Raw genomic sequence first — 20,436 nt, forward strand, 5'->3', positions numbered from 1 at the left:
GGCTTGACCTGAGGTTTAGAGTTCATCCAGAAAGGACAGGCCTCTTAGTGAAGGGTGAGGGTCATTGTGGGAAGGAGATGGGTAGCATCCAAGAGTTTGATAGATAATAATGGGCATAGATTTGTTTTCTACCATAGATGTAGATTAGAAATGCTAAATTTGGGAAATAAATGAAACCTGTGGCTTTATACTGAAATGGGAGTAATAGTTTGAATCCGTGGTTTTCAGTATGTTTAGTATGTTTGTGTATAAAAGCAAGAGAAAACTAATAAAAGCAAGATGTGTGTGTGTTTCTTATGCATGCACATGCTGTATGCTTGTTATGTGTAGGAACATGGAAGTAGCTAGAGAAGATTCAAAGAAGGAAGGTATTTGGACTAAGTGTAGGTTAAGCATGTGGCTATGAGCTGGAAGATGTCTGTGGGAGGGACTCAAATGATCCCATCTTCAGCAACTAATGTAAGTGTCCCCTCTTGTATCCATTTTATTTTCCCAAGTATTCCCCAAAGTGTAGTGAATATTTAGAGCCTGTGCTGAGGAGCATAGGGATTAATGGAAGAGAGACACAGGAGAGGACAGATCCTCCCATAATTACTATACAGAGCTGTTTCAGGATCTCTGAATGTGGCCAGTAGCAAAGTGAGTGGGGAGTTTCCATGCAGCTAACTATGGACCTGTGGCAGAGTGCTGAGAGGAGCAGCTTCAGAAGAAACAGGATCTGAGCTTTGCATTCCCCACACTGGAGGCAGCTGAGAGAAAAGTGTGAGCCCACACAATGGTGAGGGCTAATGGACCTCTGGAATGTGGTATCAAAAATTGCCTTTTCAGTCAAAATCAATATTGTGCCTTAAGTGTTTGCTCATCTTTTCTAGTTTGCTAGAAACCACATTTATATATAGAAGTGCACAAACTTATGCTTATTGTAGAGTCTTAAGACACAGTTTTCTAATAGCATGGTTCCGCTTTTCCCCTCCTTCCTATTTCTTTCCTTCCCCCTTTGAGTTCCTACTTTGTAGACCTTGCATATCTTGCTGAGTGCGTTTGAGGGCTACAATTTTTATTTTCCTATATTAAGAGGTTGCATCTCCCTTGTGTGACCTGAGTGAACCTGTGTGTGGTTTCTTGTTCTTATATGGTTTATCCTCATGAGACATGCCTCTTCTTTCACATAAATGTGTGATATGACATCTTATCACTGTGATTGGTTCTCGTATAACACAGAATCTTAGAGAGGGAACAAGGTGCTCTTTTTGACGGAGGAAATTCTTTTCTTGATATGGCTTCAGAAATCACTTATGCAGAAGTAAGGATCAAGAATGAATCCAACTCCTCGGTCACCTACTCAGGATCTCCTGCAGGTAAAACAAAACAAAATCCCGTTTTTGTACTTAACAAAGATGGGTGTATAAAGGAATGGTCATTCACAAAGTTGGGTGGTATTTGTGACTTTGAGTGATCCCATCTGGTATTTTACTGGAGTCTCAGATGTTTAAACCATTTGTAGATTGACTTGAAGAGCTGTAGAGTTGTACAGTGGGAAGGAAAAGCTTTCTTGACATGATTTTTGCTCTTGTTATTTACAGAAACTTTATCTTGAATTCTGCTGTATTTCCTGCTCTATATAAATGAATATAAATGAAATATTTTTCTGAAAATTAAATCATTTTTTTAATGTGAGCTCTTCCCTCTCTGCTTGACAGTATTTTGTAACTTCAGGAAAACTCTTTCATTTTTTGGAGCTTTTTTCCTGAAGGAACTTTTTTCTTTTATACTATAGACGAGAGCAAAAACTCTCACTGGATAGGCAGTTGCTCTGCCATTAAATTGTACCTTCCTCCAGGAAAGTTTCTAGCCATTTGATGGTAGCTAGCCAACTGACCTCATGCTAAAGAAGGGGACTATGATCAGAAATATTTATCTTTTATTGTACATTTGTATTTAATATTTGGACTGTCTGGAAGTGATTTTAAATATACAGTATTGCAACCACAGTAAAGAACACCATGAAAATTCAGTGACATGAAAATATATTTACCCTGCCCCACATGTGGCCCATACATATACAGCCATCCAATTAGACACGATGGATGAAGCAAAGAAGTGCAGACCGACAGGAGCGGGATGTAGATCGCTCCTGAGAGACACAGCCAGAATACAGCAAATAGAGGCGAATGCCAGCAGCAAACCACTGAACTGAGAATAGGACCCCCGTTGAAGGAATTAGAGAAAGAACTGGAAGAGCTTGAAGGGGCTCGAGACCCCATATGTACAACAATGCCAAGCAACCAGAGCTTTCAGGGTCTAAGCCACTACCTAAAGACTATACATGGACTGACCCTGGACTCTGACCTCATAGCAATGAATATCCTAGTAAGAGCACCAGTGGAAGGGGAAGCCCTGGGTCCTGCTAAGACTGAACCCCCAGTGAACTAGATTGTTGGGGGGAGGGCGGCAATGGAAGAGGATGGGGAGGGGAACACCCATGAAGAAGGGGAGGGGGAGGGATTAGGGGATGTTTGCCCAGAAACCAGGAAAGGGAATAACACTCGAAATGTATATAAGAAATACTCAAGTTAATAAAAAAAATCTTAAAAAAAATAAAAAAGAAAATATATTTACAATACTGACACAAAGAAAAGCTGTAGGCCAGGTGGCAGTGTTTATGTTGTGTTGTCATGTGGGAAAAATATTATATATACATTCTTTAGCACTTGCTGAAAAGGCCAGGTTTGGTCCAATTCCAGCACTCAGAAAGCAGAGGCAGGAGAATCACTGGGGATTTGTGCCCATTCTATTCTACATAATGAGTTGCAGACCACCCAGGACTACACAGTGAGATCCTAGCTCATTACACTTCACATCACCAAAAACAAACAAACAAACAAACAAACAAACAAACAAACCGAAATAAAAACCCAAACAAAAGAAACAAAACAAAAAACTCCCTGAAAATACATGAATAAGTATTTTTATAATATACATTCACATATAAATATATGTATAAATATGTACATATGTATGGATACACACACACATATATATATTCAAAGTATTTTTTCAGATCTCAGAATATTAATATCAGTTATTTCAACAGTGTAAGCTTGTGCTTTATTTTTTTATTATTTTAAATGTTCCTGCTATTAGTACTTATGTGTCATGGAGGAAAATGAAGAGGAGGGTGTAAAAGAAGAAACAAGGATGTAACTTATTTCTCATGAAATGAATGTGCTTCTCCTTCTAGCTCCCAGAGAGAAACCTACCCGTCATCTAAGTAAGCCTGGTTCCCTTTTGGTGCCTTTTACATCCCTTATGGTACTTCTCCTGCTGCTAGCAATCACATTCTTAGTTGCTTTCATCAGTAAGTATTCTAGATGAATCAATGGGGCCATGTCTGTCTTAGATGAAGAAAGGTTCCACTGTAGCAGCTGGCATTTAATGGAAATATGAAGAAATATTCTTTGGGAAAAATAAATTCAAAGGATTCCATTGTGACTTTTCATTTGTCCTTGAGTTAGGGGAAAATGAAATCCATTCTCAGGAAAGAAATTGAATCACATTTATGAGTGTCTGTGTGGGGTTGTGAAGTGAACTTTGTGGACTATTATCTTTATTAGACTGGGAGGTCAACTCTACATTTTCTCATTGGCATCAAGAGGTCAAGCTGTACGTGCATAGGGCTTCTTCATCTAGTGTAAGCTTGTGGACAAGAAAGAGTTGGAAAGAAATTATCCAAGAAGAGTTCTTTAACTAATTCCTAGCTACTTCTGTCCTATCTAGTATTATGAGAAATCTAAAAGCAGCCTGAGTAAATGTGTGGATTTCTGTTCATCAAAGATTTGAGCATTTATGAAAAACTTAAGAATCTGTGAAAAGTAGTATATTTAGGATGTTCTACTCATTTATTTGATCACTCAGAATGTAATATGCATTAATGTATGTCGGTCGATGTGTCAGACCAAGTCCAGGGCGAATACAGACTCCCTTCTCAAGAAATTTAGAGGCAAGTCAGTGAATCAGTATTAGCTAAATACAGTGGCACACTCCTATTATCCCAGCTATTCAGGATGTTAGACGTAGGAGAGCAAGTTTGGATCTAGCTTGGGCCTTGCAAAAAGACTGTATCAGATAAAAATGAACTAGTGTCTGCACTGTTGTTTAGGAATTGTTGTGCTGTGATAGCTGTCCTAGAATAAGTGACACCTAGATCTGTGGGTGCTAAGAATGTCGCAGAAGGATGAAACTGAAGCATGAGTGGTTGAGACACACAGTGCTAAGTGAAGAAGTGATATTTCCTCAGGTTGACACAAGCAGGATGCAGAGCATGTGTTATGAAAGAGTTTTCTCCTAAACAGTGTTCTTTAATCAAGTATTGTTTTCCACTTAATATATCAGTATAAACGTAGTGAACTGAAACACTTATTTATTATTTATCTCATTTATCTTATGCTTCCATGGTTTGGCAATTTTGGCTGATTTCCACTGAGCAGCTACTCTGGCCCTAGCTGAACTTACGCATGTATATATTGTCAGTTACCAGTCCAGGCAACTCAGCCTCTGAGGAAGAGGTGGCCAGCTGGAATGACTAACAGTATGGCTCACCTTTATATGAGTCCTTATGTGGGTCTGGGCATGCCTTTTTTATATGACAGCTTGGAGATTTCCAAGATTGAGGGTGAGTCAGGCTCTCGAAAAATTTAGCTGGAGAGTAGATCAGAGCTCGTTTTGCAATCCTCTTGGTCAGCTAGTGCAGAAGCCATATATATATATATATATATATATATATATATATATATATATATATATATATATGCTGAGACAGTTGCAAAATTACATTGCAGCGATGTGTGGATACAGAAGTTAAAAATTGTGGTCATGGTTTTGCAACATCAATACCAGGGAGAACCACTGTACTCTTCAAGTAGGGAATTGGTATAGGCATATATAGGTTATAGGCATTGTTTCTGCAGGAATCTGAAAATACAATAATTAGGCTAAAGAAAAAAATGAGAGGACTAATTTGTAACCTGATAATGAGATAAGTGTCTGGAGAACATGAGAGGAGGCAGCTTTGAGATGTAAAGAGTATAGGACCAAGGAAATAGATGTTTGATGAATATTGAGATCTAGGAATTAAAGGGTCCAAGAAGAAAAATGTAACTTTAATATTCTTATGACAAAAACTCAGCAACCATGAAGTTATTCAAAGAGGCAGAAAATATATAAATCATAGGTTTAAGTTGGTAAATGTTGATTTGAGTTTTAGGCATATTGAGTTGAACCTAATATGTTATTGTTTATTGAGCCAAAAGCTCTTTAGAATAGGCACTACACAAGATCATAGCAATGATATCTCTTGGGAAGAATTTGTATGTGAAAGCAGCTTAATGGCAGGGCCATAGGAAATGTTACATTTTGCAGGGTGGATGGAGGGAGAAGGGATTATAGAAGATAACAAGAAGTGATGTCCAAAAGGTGAGGCAAAATCAGGACAGAGCAATGTCTCAAGACCTAAGAGGGAAGAAAACTAGTTTCAAGTACAATAACAAGATGGCTAATGAGTGCCTAGGTATATCACTGATGACCCACTTCAAAACTGGTATTGGAGAAATGGAGGAAGCAAAAGTGATGGCATAATGAAGACAAAGACACAGGCAGGATAGTGGAGAAATTCAGTTGTAGAGGGAGAGGCTAGTTGGTTTTATTCCGAGTGAGCAAGAGTGTGGTGCATGGAGGAGTGAGTCTGTCAAAAAGAAGAGTTTAGGGAAGAAAGCAATGCTCTGTAGACACATTTTTTCTCTCTCCTTATTTCACACTCTAAAATAAGCTATAACTACTCAGAATTACTTATCTTCTTTTCCTCCCAAAGCGAAGGTTCCTTATAGTCTTTTTTTAAAAAGATTTATTCATTTATTATATATAAGTACACTGTAGCTGTCTTCAGATACACCAGAAGAGGGCATCAGATCTCTTTACAGATGGTTGTGAGCCACCATGTGGTTGCTGGGAATTGAACTCATGACCTCTGGAAGAGCAGTCGGGTGCTCTTAACCGTTGAGCCATCTCTCCAGCCCATTCTTTATAGTCTTAAACATGCATATCTATCTCTGTTTCATTTCCTTGAAGAATTAGCATTTTCATTTTACATTCACCATTCAAGGATATGGCTCACTCCCTTTACAGTCTTAATAATTGACCCATCCTGCCTTTTAAATCACTTGTGCTTCTGTGAGTTCTGAAAGTATCCATGGTTTCAAAATAGGAGGCTGAGGATTCCATTGATTGTAGTGTGATGGGAACCATAGTCAGGCTCTGTCTACTTAGTAATCTGGATGTCATAGATCTACTTATGTACCATAGTAGAAAATAGAAAGGCATACTTCTATCATGCAAATGAGTGGTTTTGGTTCTGTTTTCTTACAGTTTATTTTCAGAAGTACTCTCAATTTCTTGAAGAAAAAAAAGCTATAAAAGGTATAACTCACAAAGAATTGAACTGCATAAAAAATGTTTTGCTCATGGAAGGTAAGAAGTAATAATGTACCTAAGCATTTGATTGCTCCTGTAGAGTGTAATAGTTTTATATATCTCCCTTTCTCTCTTCCTCCATTGTTCCTTCCCTCTGTCCCCCTCCCTCCCATTTTTCCTTTCTTATTGATTCTTATCTCCTACATTACACTGCAATGGCTTGTATCCCTCCATACACTCTTCCTAATCAAACCCTCCTACCTCCAGTTCTCCCACAGATCCACCTCTGCTCTCTTTCCCTCCAAAAAAAGAAGAGGCCTCCCAGGGCCTTCATCCATAGAACCTGGTATAACAAGGTACAATAAGACTAGGCACCAAACCTCCTATCAAGGCTGAGCAAAGTAATCCAGGAGGAGGAAAATGGTCTTAATAGCAGGCAAAGTTTCAGAGACAACTCTACTGTTAGGAGTCCCACAAGAACACCAAGATAGATAAACATAACATGCCTGTAGAGGACCTAGTACAAGTCTGTGTAAGTTCTGTGATTGCTGATTCAGTCTCTGTAAGCCCTTTGCTTAATTTATTCTATGGGCCATGTTCTTCTGGAATCCTTGACCCTTCTGGAGCCTATAATCCTTCTTCACTTTCTTCTTCATTCTCCAAGTTCTGTTTCTGTATGGCTGTGGGCCTTTGCATCTGTTTTCAGCAGTTGATGGATGAAAGCTTTCTGATGACAGTTGGGCTAGGCAAAGATCTATGAGTATAGCAGAAAATCATTGGGAATCATTTAATTGACTTTTTTCCAGTTGTGTTTGCTTCTATCCTAGGTGTCTGGGCTATTCAGTCTTTAGTTCCTGGTCATCCAGGAAGTGTTGGACATGGCCTCCTTCTTGTGGCTTGGACATCAAGTAGGACCAGCCATTGGTTGGCTACTCCTACAAGTTCTGTGTCACTATTGCCTCACAACATCTTGTAGGCAGGACAAATTTTAGGTCAAAGATTTTGTGGCTGGGTTGAGGTCCCTATCTTGTTGTTGGGAGCCTGGTTACAGAAGATAGTCAGCTCAGGATCTACATCACCCATTACTAGGAGTCTTTATTAGGGTTACCTTTATATATTACAGGGAGTCTCCACTGTACTAAGTTTCCACATAACTTCCCCAAATCCCACAATCATCTCTCCCACCCTGAACTTCATTTTTTCTGTTCCAATCTGCACCTGCCCCTCAGTCTATCCATAAGATCTATTATATTTGCCATTTCCAAGGAGATTCATATGGTCCCCCTTGATATTTAGTCTTTTGGGTTTGTAGATTGTAGTAAGATAATCTTTCAATTAACTTCAATTAACTTATAAGTGTATAGTATGTACTATATTTGTCTTTCCTTTTTTTCCAAATATTTTTATTGACATTTCAAATGTTATCCCCTTTCCCAGTTTCCCAGACATAAGCTCCCATCCCGTCCCCCTTACCTTCTTCTATAAGGGTGTTCCCCCTCCCCAACCACACACCTTCCCGCCTCCCCACCCTTACATTCGCCTCCACTGGAGATTTCAGTCTTGGCAGGACCAAAAGCTTCTCCTCCCATTGCTACCCAACAAGGCCATCTTCTGCTGCGTATGCAACTGGAGCCATGAGTCTGTCCATGTGTAGTCTTTGGGTAGTAGTTTAGCCCCTGGGAGTTCTGGTTGGGTGGTACTGTTGTTCTTATGGGGTTGGAAGACCCTTCAGCTCCTTCAATCATTTCTCTAATTCTTCCAACGGGGACCCCGTTCTCAGTTCGATGGCTTGCTGCCAGCATTCACCTCTGTATTTGTCATGTTCTGGCTGTACCAGTTTGCAATCCCACCAAAAATGAACAAGTGTTCCTCTTTCTCCATATCCTTGCCAGCATGTGCTATCTCCTGAGTTTTTTATCTTAGCCATTCTGACTGGTGTGAGGTATAATCTCAGGTTGTTTTGAACTGCATTTCCCTGATGACTAAGGGTGTTGAACATTTCTTTAGATACTTCTCAGCCATTCAGTATTCCTCAGCTGAGAATTCTTTGTTCAACTCGGTAGCACTTTTTAAAATAGGGTTATTTGGTTCTCTGGAGTCTAACTTCTTGAGTTCTTTGTATATTTTGGATATTGGCCCTTTATCAGATGTCGTATTGTTAAAGATGTTTTCCCAATCTGTTGGTTGCTGTTGTGTCCTAATGACAGTGTCCTTTGCCTTACAGAAGCTTTGCAGTTTTATGAGGTCCCATTTGTCAATTCTTGATCTTAGAGCATAAGCCATTGGTGTTTTGTTCAGGAAATTTTCTCCAGTGCCCATGTGGTTGAGTTGCTTCCCCACTTTTTCTTCTGTTAGTTTGAGTGTATCTGGTTTGATGTGGAGGTCCTTGATCCACTTGGACTTAAGCTTTGTACAGGGTGATAAGCATGGATAGATCTGCATTCTTCTACATGCTGACCTCCAGTTGAACCAGCACCATTTGCTGAAAAGGCTATCTTTTTTCCATTGGATGGCTTTGGTTTCTTTGTCAAAAATCAAGTGAACATAGGTGTGTGGGTTCATTTCTGGTTCTTCAATTCTATTCCACTGGTCTATCTATCTGTCTCTGTACCAATACCATGCAGTTTTTACCACTATTGCTCTGTAATACTGCTTGAGTTCAGGGATAGTGATTCCCCCTGAAGTCCTTTTATTGTTGAGGATAGTTTTTGCTATCTTGGGTTTTTTGTTATTTCAAATGAATTTGGAAATTGCTCTTTCTAATTCCATGAAGAGTTGAGTTGGAATTTTGATGGCTATTGCATTGAATCTGTATATTACTTTTGGCAATATGGCATTTTTACTATATCAATCCTGCCAATTTTTAAGCTTCGGAGATCTTTCCATCTGAGATCTTCAATTTCTTTCTTCAGAGACTAGAAGTTCTTGTCATACAGATCTTTCACTTGGTTGGTTAGAGTCAAACCGAGGAATTTTGTGTTATTTTTGACTATTGTGAAAGATGTCATTTCCCTCATTTCTTTCACAGCCTGTTTATCTTTTGAGTAGAAGAAGGCTACTGGTTTATTTGAGTTAATTTTATACCCAGTCACTTTGCTGAAGCTGTTTATTAGGCATAGTATTTCTCTGGTGAAACATTTGTGGTCCCTTAAGTATACTATCATACCATCTGCAAATAGTGATATTTTGACTTCTTCCTTTCCCATTTGCATCCGGTTGACCTCCTTTTGTTGTCTGATTACTCTGGCTAGGACTTCGAGTACTATATTGAATAAATAGGGAGAGAGTGGGCATTCTTCTCTAGTCCCTGATTTTAGTGGGACTGTTTCGTGTTTCTCTTCATTTAGTTTGATGTTAACTACTGGTTTTCTGTATATTGCTTTTTCTATGCTTTGGTACAGGCCTTGAATTCCTGATCTTTCTAGTAGTTTTATCATGAAGGGGTGTTGAATTTTGTCAAATGCTTTCTCAGCATCCAATGAGATGATTATGCAGTTTTTTTCTTTGAGTTTGTTTACATAGTGAATTATGCCGATGGATTTCCATATAATGAACCATCCCTGCATCCCTGGAATGAACCCTACTTGATCATACTGGATGATCATTTTGATGTATTCTTGGATTTGGCTTGGGAGAATTTTGTTGAGTATCTTTGTGTTCATAGTCATAAGGGAAATTGTTCTGCAGTTCTCTTTCTTTGTTGGGTCTTTCTGTGGTTAGGTATAAGTGTACTTGTGGATCCATAGAAGGAATTGGGTAGTGCTCCTTCTCTTTCTCTTTTGTGCAATAATTTGGACAGTATTGGTATGGGGTTTTCTATGACGGTCTGATAGAATTCTGGACTAAATCCATTGGTTCCTGAGCTTTTTTTGGTTGGCCGACTTATATTAATTTCTTTTATTTCTTTAGGAGTTATGGGAGAGTTTAGATGGTTTATCTGATCCCGATTTAACTTTCATACCTGGTATCTGTCTTGAAATTATTCATTCCATCCTGATTTTCCTGTTTTGTTGAATATAGGCTTTTGTAGTAGGATCTGATGATTTTCTGAATATCCTTAGATTCTGTTGTTATGTCTCCATTTTCATTTCTGATTTTCTTAATTTGGATACTCTTTCTGTGCCCTTTGGTTAGTCTGGCTAAGTGTTTATCTATCTTGTTGATTTTCTCAAAGAACCAGCTCCTGGTTTTCTTGATTCTTTGCATAGTTCTTTTTCTACTTATTTGACTTCAGCTCTGAGTTTTGAAGCCTTCTACTCCTATTCGGCATATTTGCTTCTTTCTGGTCTAGAGCTTTTAGGTGTGCCATCAAGCTGCTAAGGAATGCTCTCCTCTGTGTGTTTTTGGAGGCACTCAGAGGTATGAGTTTTCCTCTTAGCACTGCTTTCATTGAGCTCCATAATTTTTGGTATGCTGTCTCTTCATTTTCATTAAATTTTAAAATATCCTTAATTTCTTTCTTTATTTCTTCCTTGAGCAATTTATCATTGAGTAGAGCATTGTTCAGCTTTCATGTGTATGTGGTATTCATTTTTGTTTGCTATTGAAGGCTAGCCTCAGTCAGTGGTGATCTTATAGGACACATGGGGTTATTTTTTTAATTTTATTAACTTGAGTATTTCTTATTTACATTTCAATATTTATTCTCCTTCCCGGTTTCCGGGCCAACATCCCCCAAAACCTTCCCCCTCCACTTCTATATGGACTTCCCCTCCCCATCCTCCCCCCATTACCACCCTCCTCCCAACAATCACGTTCACTAGGTGTTCAGTCTTGGCAGGACCAAGGGCTTTCCACATGGGGTTATTTAAATCTTGTATCTGTTATCTATATTGTGGCTGATTATATGGTCAATTCTGGATAAGGTACCATGAGGTGCTGAGAAAAAGGTATATTCTTTTGTTTTAGGATGTAATGTTCCATAAATATCTGTTAAGTTCATTTGGTTCCAACCTTCTGCTAATTTCTCTATGTCTCTGTTTAGTTTCTGTTTCCATGATCTGTCCATTGATGAGAGTGGGGTGTTGAAATCTCCCACTATTATTGTGTCATATGCAATGAGTGCTTTGAACTTAATAAGGTTTCTTTTATGAATATAGGTGCCCTTGCATTTGGAGCATATATATTTAGGGTTGAGTGTTCATCTTGGTGGATTTTTCCTTTGATGAATATGAAGTGTCCTTCTTCATCTTTTTTTGATAAATTTTGCTTGAAAGTTGATTTTTATTCAATGTTAGAATGGCTACTCCTGCTTGTTTCTTCAGACCATTTGCTTGGAAAATTGTTTTCCAGACTTTTACTCTGAGGTAGTGTCTGTCTTTGTCACTGAGGCCTGTTTCCTGCATGCAGGAAAATGCTGGGTCCTCTTTACATTCCAGTCTGTTAGTCTATGTTTTTTATTTTTAAATTGGGGAATTGCATCCATTGATGTGAAGAAATATTAAGGAATAGTGATTGTTGTTTTATGTTATTTTTGTTGTTAGAGTTGGAATTATTTTTGTGTGACTCTCTTCTTTTGTTTTTGTTGCAAGAAGATTACTTTCTTGCTCTCTCTAGGGTATAGTTTCCCTCCTTGTGTTGGGGTTTTCCATGTATTATCCTTTGTAGGATTATATTAGTGGAAAGATATTGTCTAAATTTAGTTGTCTTGGGATATCTTGGTTTCTCCATGTATGTTAATTTAGGTTTTTTTTTCAATATAGTAGCCTGGTCTGGCATTTTTATTCTCTTAGGGTTTGTGTGACACCTGCTCATGCTCTTCTCGCTTTCATAGCCTCTAGTGAGTAGTCTGGTTTAATAGGTTGGCCTTTATATGCTACTTGACCTATTTTCCTTAATGCTTATAAAAATTTTTGTCTTGTGCATTTGGTGATGGGAGGAATGCCTTTCTGGTCCAATCTATTTGGAGTTCTGTAAGTTTCTTTTATGTTTATTGGCATCTCTTTCTTTAGGTTAGGGATGTTTTCTTCTATAATTTTGTTGAATATATTTACTGGTCTTTTAAATTTCGAGTCTTCACTCTCTTCTATATCTGTTATCTTTATGTTTGAACTCTTCATTGTGTCCTGGATTTCCTGGATATTTTGGGTTAGGAGCTTTTTGCATTTTACATTTTCTTTGACCCCTGTGTCAATGTTTTCTGTTGTATCTTCTGCCCCTGAGATTCTCTATTGTATGTCTTGATTTCTATTGTTGATGCTTGCATCTATGACTCTTGATCTCTTTCCTATGTTTTCTCTCTCGGTTTGTCTCCCTCTGCAATTTCTTTATTGTTTCTATTTCCATTTTTAGATCCTGGATGGTTTTGTTTAATTCCTTCACATGTTTGGATGTTTTTCCTGTAATTCTTAAGGGTTTTTTGTGTTTCCTCTTTAAGGGCTTCTACTTTACCTGTGTTGTCCTGTATTTCCCTAAGGGAATTATTTATGTCCTTCTTAAAGTCCTCTATCATCATCATGAGATGTGATTTTAAACCCAAATCTTGCTTTTCTGGTGTGTTGGGATAACCAGTATTTGCTGTGGTGGAAGAACTGGGCTCTGATGATGCCATTTAGTCTTGGTTTCTGTTGCTTATTTTCCTGTGCTTGCCTCTCACCATCTGGCTTTCTCTAGTGTTAGCCTGTCCTACTGTCTCTGACAGTGGTTTGAGTTTCTTGTATACCTGTGTTCAGCACTCCTGGAGACTGGCTTCCTCCCAGTGAGATTTGGGTACAGAGAATTGTGGAACTGGGTCAACTCCAGTTTCAGGCAGAACAGGAAGGGTTCTTTCCCATACTGTTCCTGGGTTCGTGTATCCTGAGTGTTCTCCGTGGGTCCCTGGGGGCAGAAGTGGTGGTCTTACCTCTGCTGTTAGATGTGCCTGCACCCTTGCTTACTGTCTTTCAGAAGATTTACTTTCTTTCATTCTTTCCTTCTTTATATCTGTTTTTCCTTTGTTATTTAATTCAATTTGGATTTTGTTTTTCCAGTTAACTGATTTCTCTGTCAACTCCATTTTACTATAACCACTACATTTAAAAAAGATTATCCTCTCAAATATTTTTCAATTATTAAATGGAAAAAACATATAGTTACAAAGACTTGTATTTGAAAACATTAGATTTTTATTACATTTTTTACCTTCCTTTCACATTCTACTTTACATTTATTTGTAGAATCTTTGTAATAATTTTGTGAGACCCAGATGGTTTTCTTTAAATACTCAGAGCCTGGATGTCCTTTATACTCTGTTTTTCTAGCTTTTCCTGACAGCACCTCAGTTAGACAAAGGGTCCTGTCATTAGAGATAGACTTGTGTATCTTGGCAGTGAGGGTAAGGGACTCCTGCTGCATCTAGTAGCAGGTAGGAGTCCCAGCTTTCATGTGTTCTCTGCATACAAGCAGTTTTTAGGATTAATTTATTACATTGTATTTGCATTTCCTTCTTCCCCCAAAGAAAAAAGCTGGAGCTGTTGCCCAAAGAATTGGAAGCCATTTGGTTCCCACTGCTACTGGGTTACCAAACATACTTCAACTTACTCAAAAGCATCTTGGAACGAGAGTGAGAAGAACTGCTTCAGCATGGGTGCTCATCTCCTAGTGATCCATAGCAAGGAAGAACAGGTGCATGCTGGGAGAGACTGGGACCTGGTCCCAGCATGTTGTCTTCCTGTTTCTGCTAAGAGGAAGTTTTGTTGACTTGGGTGTTGGTGCTGTGGCAGAAGGCATTCCAGAAGATAGGGAGGGAAGGTGGCTTCAGCCTTTGCCTTCCACATCTTGGCCCTGTTTCAGTGGAATGAAACCCCAAGGGACCATGGCATCAGAAATGCAGCACTTGAGGATGAAGGGAAAGATGAAATGCTTCTGCCTTAAAACCAGTTTGTGATTTTTGCACACTAATGCCTCCTGTAGTATCACCTGCCTTACATAAAAGGCCACAGGAAAACACTACCAAACTGGAAGGGCCACAATCAGCCATTAGAAATGAATTATCTAAGATTATGCATGAAGAAAGATTAGAAGCATCAAATTCTTTCATACGAAACTGTCAAGAATGGTGTTGGTGAAGAAAGGAGGGGAGTAAATCTGAGATGAGAATTCATTATGATCATGGGCAGTGATTGCTTCCAGAATTGTTAAAACATAAGTCATGACTTTAATAGTGTCCTGATAATATGGAGGAGATGTGTTCTTTTGGGCTGGGAATGGCAGAGGGGGTGGAGAAGTGCACTCCTGATGTCAGGGAGTATACTTCTGAAGGGGGAGAGAAGACATACACAAAGAGGTGCACTTTTGGGAGGTGTGAGAGTCTCTTTCATTCCTTGATTCTTTGTATTCTCATCTCTCTATGACCAATAAAAATCAGTCAAAATATCAAGTCTACCTCTACAATGTACAATTATTGATACTAATATCAAATTTGAAAAGTATTTAAGAGCCTAGATAGATGAAGAAGGATTTGATTATTTGTGTATTTACATATGTGCATTATATTGACCCCTATAATTTTGTATCATTGAAATAATTTTAAATGGTCTTATAAGAAATTCTGTAACATAAAATGAATCACTCAATCCAGGCTGAAAGCTGTATCTTTGTTTCCCCTTAGGACTTCATCACTGGGATCCTGAACCGTGATGCTGCTTATTTTATAGGGCTCTGGGATTCAGGTCATCGACAATGGCAATGGGTTTCTCAGACACCATACAATGCGAGTGCCACGTGAGTCTAGAGTTATGTAGAGAATTCCTGGGTCCTGTAGCATGAGGAGAATTTGGGCAGTTCCATCTGTTGGTTATGAAACTAAAATAGCTCCCTCCTGATGCAAGTGCTAGAGTTGGAGTAATTTTTACTCCCCCATTTAGTCATCACAGCAGTCCTGTGAGACACACATTATTGATATTCCCAGCAGAGATGAGGAAATTTAGTTTGAAGAATGTAGAATATAAAAAGCCAAGGCATCAAATCAAGGTCCTTACACCTATACGTGTTTTATGTTTTTTCAGTTTATATCTTAAAAATATACTTTAATTCACTTTTACTTATGCATATATATTTGTATTTCTATGAGGGCCTACTATGTGTGTTTGGGTTTCTGTGGAGCGTGTAATAGTGTGTTTGATCTCCTGGAACTGGGTAGCACAGGTGGTGGGATGTGGACAATGTAAGTTCTGGGAACAGAACCCTCAATTTTTTTTGGAGAAGCAGCAAGCACTCTTTGGTTTTCTTTCTTTTATTGGATATTTTCTTTATTTTCATTTCAAATGTTATTCCCTTCTTGGTTGCCCCTCCGGAAACACCCGCACATCTCCCCCTCCTCCTGCCTTTATGAGGATGCTTCCCCAACCACTCCTTCCTGTCTCCCCACCCTGGCATTGCACTACACTGGGGCACCCAACCTTGGCAGGACAATGACCATTCCTCCCACTGATGCCTGACAAGGCCATCCTCTGCTTCATATGTGGCTAGAGCCATGGGTCGCTTCATGTGTACTTTTTGGTTGGTGGTTTAGTCCCTCGGAGCTCTGGGGCATCTGGCTAGTTGATATTGTTGTTTTTCCTATGATGTTGCAAACCCCTTCAGCTCCTTCTGTCCTTTCTCTATCTCCTCCATTAGGGACCCTGTTCTTAGTTCAATGGTTGGCTTCAAGCACCTGCCTCTGTATTTGTCAAGCTCTAGGAGACCCTCTCAGGAGACAGCTTTATCAGGCTCCTGTCAACATGCATTTCTTGGCATCTACAAGTGTCTGGGTTTCGTGACTGTATATGGGATTTTTGGAAAAGCAGCAAGCAGTCTTAATATCTGATGTAACTCTCTTGTCCTCATTTATATATTTATAAGAAAAATTGGCATCAAGATCTTTACTGATTACTTCTTACATTTCAAAAGCACTCAATCTGATGTCGTTGTGTTTTATATTGATGTAGTAATTTAAAAACTCTTGCTACCTTAGTATGTTGTCATATTCTGTTCTGATATATGACTTGAAAAATATGTAGTGCGTTGTATTTTAAAACAAATCCCAAATATTCGATTTTACCAATGAAGACTCAGGAGCCAGATGCTCAGATGAAATCATGCTATCTCAGAGAGGAAGATAAAGCACCCAGTTGACCTTCCTACTCAGTCCATGTCTGAGAAGAATAAAGCCCCTTTTCCATCCTGTTGTAAATACCCTATAAACTCCATGTTTCTCCTTTACTTTTTGTACATGTCTTTACCCATTGTTCAGACTTCCTCTTACTCTCAATGGTATTTTCTTATGTTCACTCACTGTGAACTGGTTGCTTCCTCTACCTCTCTATGGTTGAATTTGTTTAATCCCAATTAGAGGAAGCTCTTAGATGAAAGATGTGTGCTAGGACTGAGCTACACCACAACTTGATTTCAATAAACAGAACAACCTTGGATTGAAGACTGAGACACACTGCAATGGAAATGGGTTTTTCTAGTTTATAATCTCGAGACCACAATGTGAGCAAATGTCCTGCAACAATAGTGAGATTATTGCTCTGAATTTTAAGAGAAGGCAACTAGGACTTTAGAATTTTAACTATTTGTTCTTGATGACAGAAATAAACAGATTATCTAGAGTTTTCAACTAGTTCTCCTGTCTCTAACATAGTCGTTTTGTATAATGGAAAAGCTTTGTTAAAACATGAGAGTAATGAGAGACTGTTTCAATGTCTAAATAAGTGCAGTGGGGTGACTGTCTCCTGGTACCAAGACATAGGGATGAAGAAATCGCCTCTGTGATGTGTGCTGAGAGAACAGTTAAGTAATATGCTAAAAGAACTTTGAGTGCTGTGGGCCCTGTTATCCAGGGAAATGTGAGATATGGGTGATGGACATGATGGAGATGGGGAATACTTGATGTGTACATTCTTGAATTTGACCTCAAAAAATTCCAACCTCATCCTCAGGCTTGCTTCCTTTTGCTTCCTCTTTTCAAGCATAATTGTAGGCAACACCCTGATGTTCTTTACTCTCTTTCAGATTCTGGCACAAAGGTGAGCCCAGCAGTGACGATGAAAAGTGTGTTATAATAAATCATCTTAATTCTGGATGGGGCTGGAATGATATCCCTTGCAGTGGTAAACAGCAGTCAGTTTGTCAGATGAAGAAAATACAGTTATGAATCATACATTCTCCATGGGTATGTGATTTCATTGTTGTTCACTATTACACAGACACCTGGGAAATTATACAAATGGAAGAGATGGCCACAGAATTGAAGTGGGAAGCAAATGGTTATGCATATGAGAATGCTGGCCCACATGTATCTTTGTGTATTCATCCACTTACTCTGTCATAAAATGAACTTTCATTGAGAATTTTCTACATGTCAGATTGTATACAGAGTCCCTTTTATGGCATACATGGAGCTTTTCTGCCAATTCCTCAACATTTCATTTACTCATGTGATTGTATGATATGTTCCCTAGATCTATCCATCTTTCTGTTTTTTTAAAACATACCTTTGGTTTTATTGACATGAAATTGAGAAGTAAAATTATATAAATATTTAAATTGAAGTGTCTGGATTGATATATACACACACATTTACTGTGAAATATACATATATATTCATCATGAAATAATTATCCAATACAGGATTAAAACATTACTTACTTCTATTACTTAACATCATTGCCATAGTGTGTGTGTGTGTGTGTGTGTGTGTGTGTGTGTGTGTGTGTGAGAGAGAGAGAGAGAGAGAGAGAGAGAGAGAGAGAGAGAGAGAGAGAGAGAAGAACATTTAAAGTCATTTAAATAAAATGCAGATACACAGGATGGTGATATTGACATTCTATTGTACTGTGGTTCTCAGTACTTACATCTATTTTATCTGGCAGTTTGTCCCCTTCATCAACGTGTCAGAGATCTCAGAACCCTTTACAACCATGTATTCTTCACTCTAATTACTGAGATCATTTGATAAATTATTAAGTAAGCAATTATTGTAATATTTTAGAGATTATCTCCCCATTTATTCTCTCTAACGTGTCATGAAAAGCAACAGCCCCAGCCACCAACATGCAGTGATTTTTGTTTTGTCTGTTGTTTAAGTGATGTTTAAGGACAATCCTGGATTACACTTTAGGCTTAGGTAAATAAAGAATGGAAAAAATAAGGCCTAACTTGCTAATGTAGCTATAGTGCTGACTTGAAAATGTGAACATGCATTCGCACTATAAAATATGAGAAATAATAAACATTCTTTATTAGATATATGAAAACAACACTGAAATGCCTTTCACTAAGTAAAATTTAGTATCTTTTGACACAAACATTTTGGCTAATTTGGTATAGAAGAGAAGAAGTTAGACAATTGCTTCCTTCTTTTCAAACATTTTGTGTAGCAAGCTAATGGTGACAATTGGAAACAGGCAAATCTTGCTCAGCTCTGAGGTAGTTCAGACATGTTCATGTAACCAGTTATATAAGTCAATATGTGAAATAAAGCTTCAGCAGCCTCTGAGGCAGCATTTCCATCTTTGTGGAAAATTGAACATTACTAATTAAGCCAAATCTTTTCTTTAGAAAAGGAAAGCAGAGATAGTATTCTCTAAGCTGGAGCTGCTATTTTTAAAAAGGATCATATTCACTTTACTGTGAGCCAATTTTACTCAAACCAAGTGAAATTTTTTGCTAGTCTTTCACAATTTGAATTCTAATGTATGAATGAAGTCTTGGTACAGGTTAAAATCATGAGACAATCAGTTTGTAGTAAGTAGGCAGTACACACTAGTCACTTGTAGCAAGGCACTATGTTTACCTCTTTTCTTGCTTTCTTAATTGCAGTAAAGACCATCCCTGTTCCCTCCATTATCACACCCTCCTTAGAAGATGTCTTTGTGCTTGGTGACCTTTATGTAAGTGATCCAGTCCAAAATTGTGCTGCCTCTCCTTCTCACAGGTGGCCCTAAGCATTATTCTAAAGTACAATCTTGTCTTTCTTAACAAAACATTTGTTATTGTTGTTTTTGTTATTGTTATTATTATTATTATTATTTTTGTTGTTGTTTTTATTAAACTTGTTCACTTTGTATTCAGCTCAGTGTAAACCTCCTGGTCACCTCTCCCACAATCTTTCCCCCATTCCTCTCTCCCCCACTTTCCTCTAAATGAATGGAGACACCCTCGGTATTCCCTGACCCTAGCACATTTAGTTTCTGTGGGGCTAGGCACATCTTCTTCTACTAAGGCCAGATAAGGTAGCCCAGCTAGAAGAACATATCCCAGGGACAGACAACAGCTTTTGGGAAAGCTGTCACTCTAGCTGTTTGGGTCCCACATGTAGACCAAGCTGCCAATCTGCTACATATGTGAGGGGAGGCCTAGGACCAGCCCATGTATGTTCTTTGGTTGGTGGCTCAATTTCTGAGAACTCCAAGGGTAAGGATTAGTTGACAATGCTGGTCTTCCTCTGGATGTCTTATTGCCTTCAGAGCCTACAGTTCTTCCCCCTAATTTTCCATGAAAGTCCCCAAGCTCTATCCACTGTTTGGTTATAGATGTCTGCATCAGTCCTAGTTAGCTGCTAGGTGGAACCTCTCAGAGAACAGCCACACTAGATTCCTGTCTGAAAGACTAATGGGGAATCATTAATAGTGCCAGGAATTGGTGCTTGCCATGGAATGGGTCTTAAGTTTGTTTAGTTACTGCTTGGCCATTCCTCTAGACTCTGCTTTATCCTCCATGCCTGCATTTCTTATAAACAGTGTACATTTTGGGTTGAAAGTTTTGTGGGTGGGTTAGTGTCCATATTCCCAATGTTGTAAGTCACAGCAAGGACCCCTCCCCCTTTGATTTTTGGGTACATCCCTTAGTCAAAGTTTCTCCCTCCTGCTGGAGTTGTAAACAATCGGGAACTTGAATGGAGAGATTGAGGGAGTGGCCAACCAAAAACTGGCCCACCTTCAAACCATCTTTCTAATTTTTATGTATAAGTTTTTAAAAAAAATTTAAGGCTCATTTCTACTTTCTGTT

General features: G+C 38.6%; 1 protein-coding gene across 6 annotated transcripts; it reads left to right on the top strand.

Annotated features, from left to right (window-relative positions):
- The first annotated feature begins 1,023 nt into the window (after window positions 1-1,023).
- On the top strand, window positions 1,024-19,499 carry Clec4a (C-type lectin domain family 4, member A). 6 transcript variants are annotated; one of them, XM_087658476.1, is made up of 7 exons: window positions 1,024-1,358; window positions 3,242-3,358; window positions 6,421-6,522; window positions 13,901-14,067; window positions 15,053-15,165; window positions 17,440-17,599; window positions 19,249-19,499. In XM_087658476.1, exons 1-6 carry the CDS (start codon window positions 1,277-1,279, stop codon window positions 17,579-17,581), a joined length of 723 nt encoding a protein of 240 aa, XP_087514602.1. In that variant the 5' UTR covers window positions 1,024-1,276; the 3' UTR covers window positions 17,582-17,599; window positions 19,249-19,499. The 6 variants fall into 6 exon arrangements, 4 of the variants coding, with proteins under 4 accessions (XP_087514602.1, XP_087514604.1, XP_087514603.1 ...); XM_087658478.1 differs by having other exon boundaries at window positions 3,242-3,271; XR_015685718.1 differs by lacking the exon at window positions 13,901-14,067.
- Window positions 19,500-20,436: the final 937 nt, after the last annotated feature.

This window comes from Rattus norvegicus, chromosome 4 (genome assembly GCF_021556685.1).
Source record: "Rattus norvegicus strain SHRSP/BbbUtx chromosome 4, alternate assembly SHRSP_T2T, whole genome shotgun sequence".
Classification (NCBI taxonomy): domain Eukaryota; kingdom Metazoa; phylum Chordata; class Mammalia; order Rodentia; family Muridae; genus Rattus; species Rattus norvegicus.

Coding starts and splice junctions, on each gene's coding strand:
- Clec4a (XM_087658476.1), top strand. CDS start 1,277: ATGGCTTCAGAAATCACTTATGCAGAAGTAAGGATCAAGAATGAATCC. Junction 3,359..6,420: donor ATTCTTAGTTGCTTTCATCA/GTAAGTATTCTA, acceptor GTTTTCTTACAG/TTTATTTTCAGAAGTACTCT. Junction 15,166..17,439: donor CCATACAATGCGAGTGCCAC/GTGAGTCTAGAG, acceptor ACTCTCTTTCAG/ATTCTGGCACAAAGGTGAGC.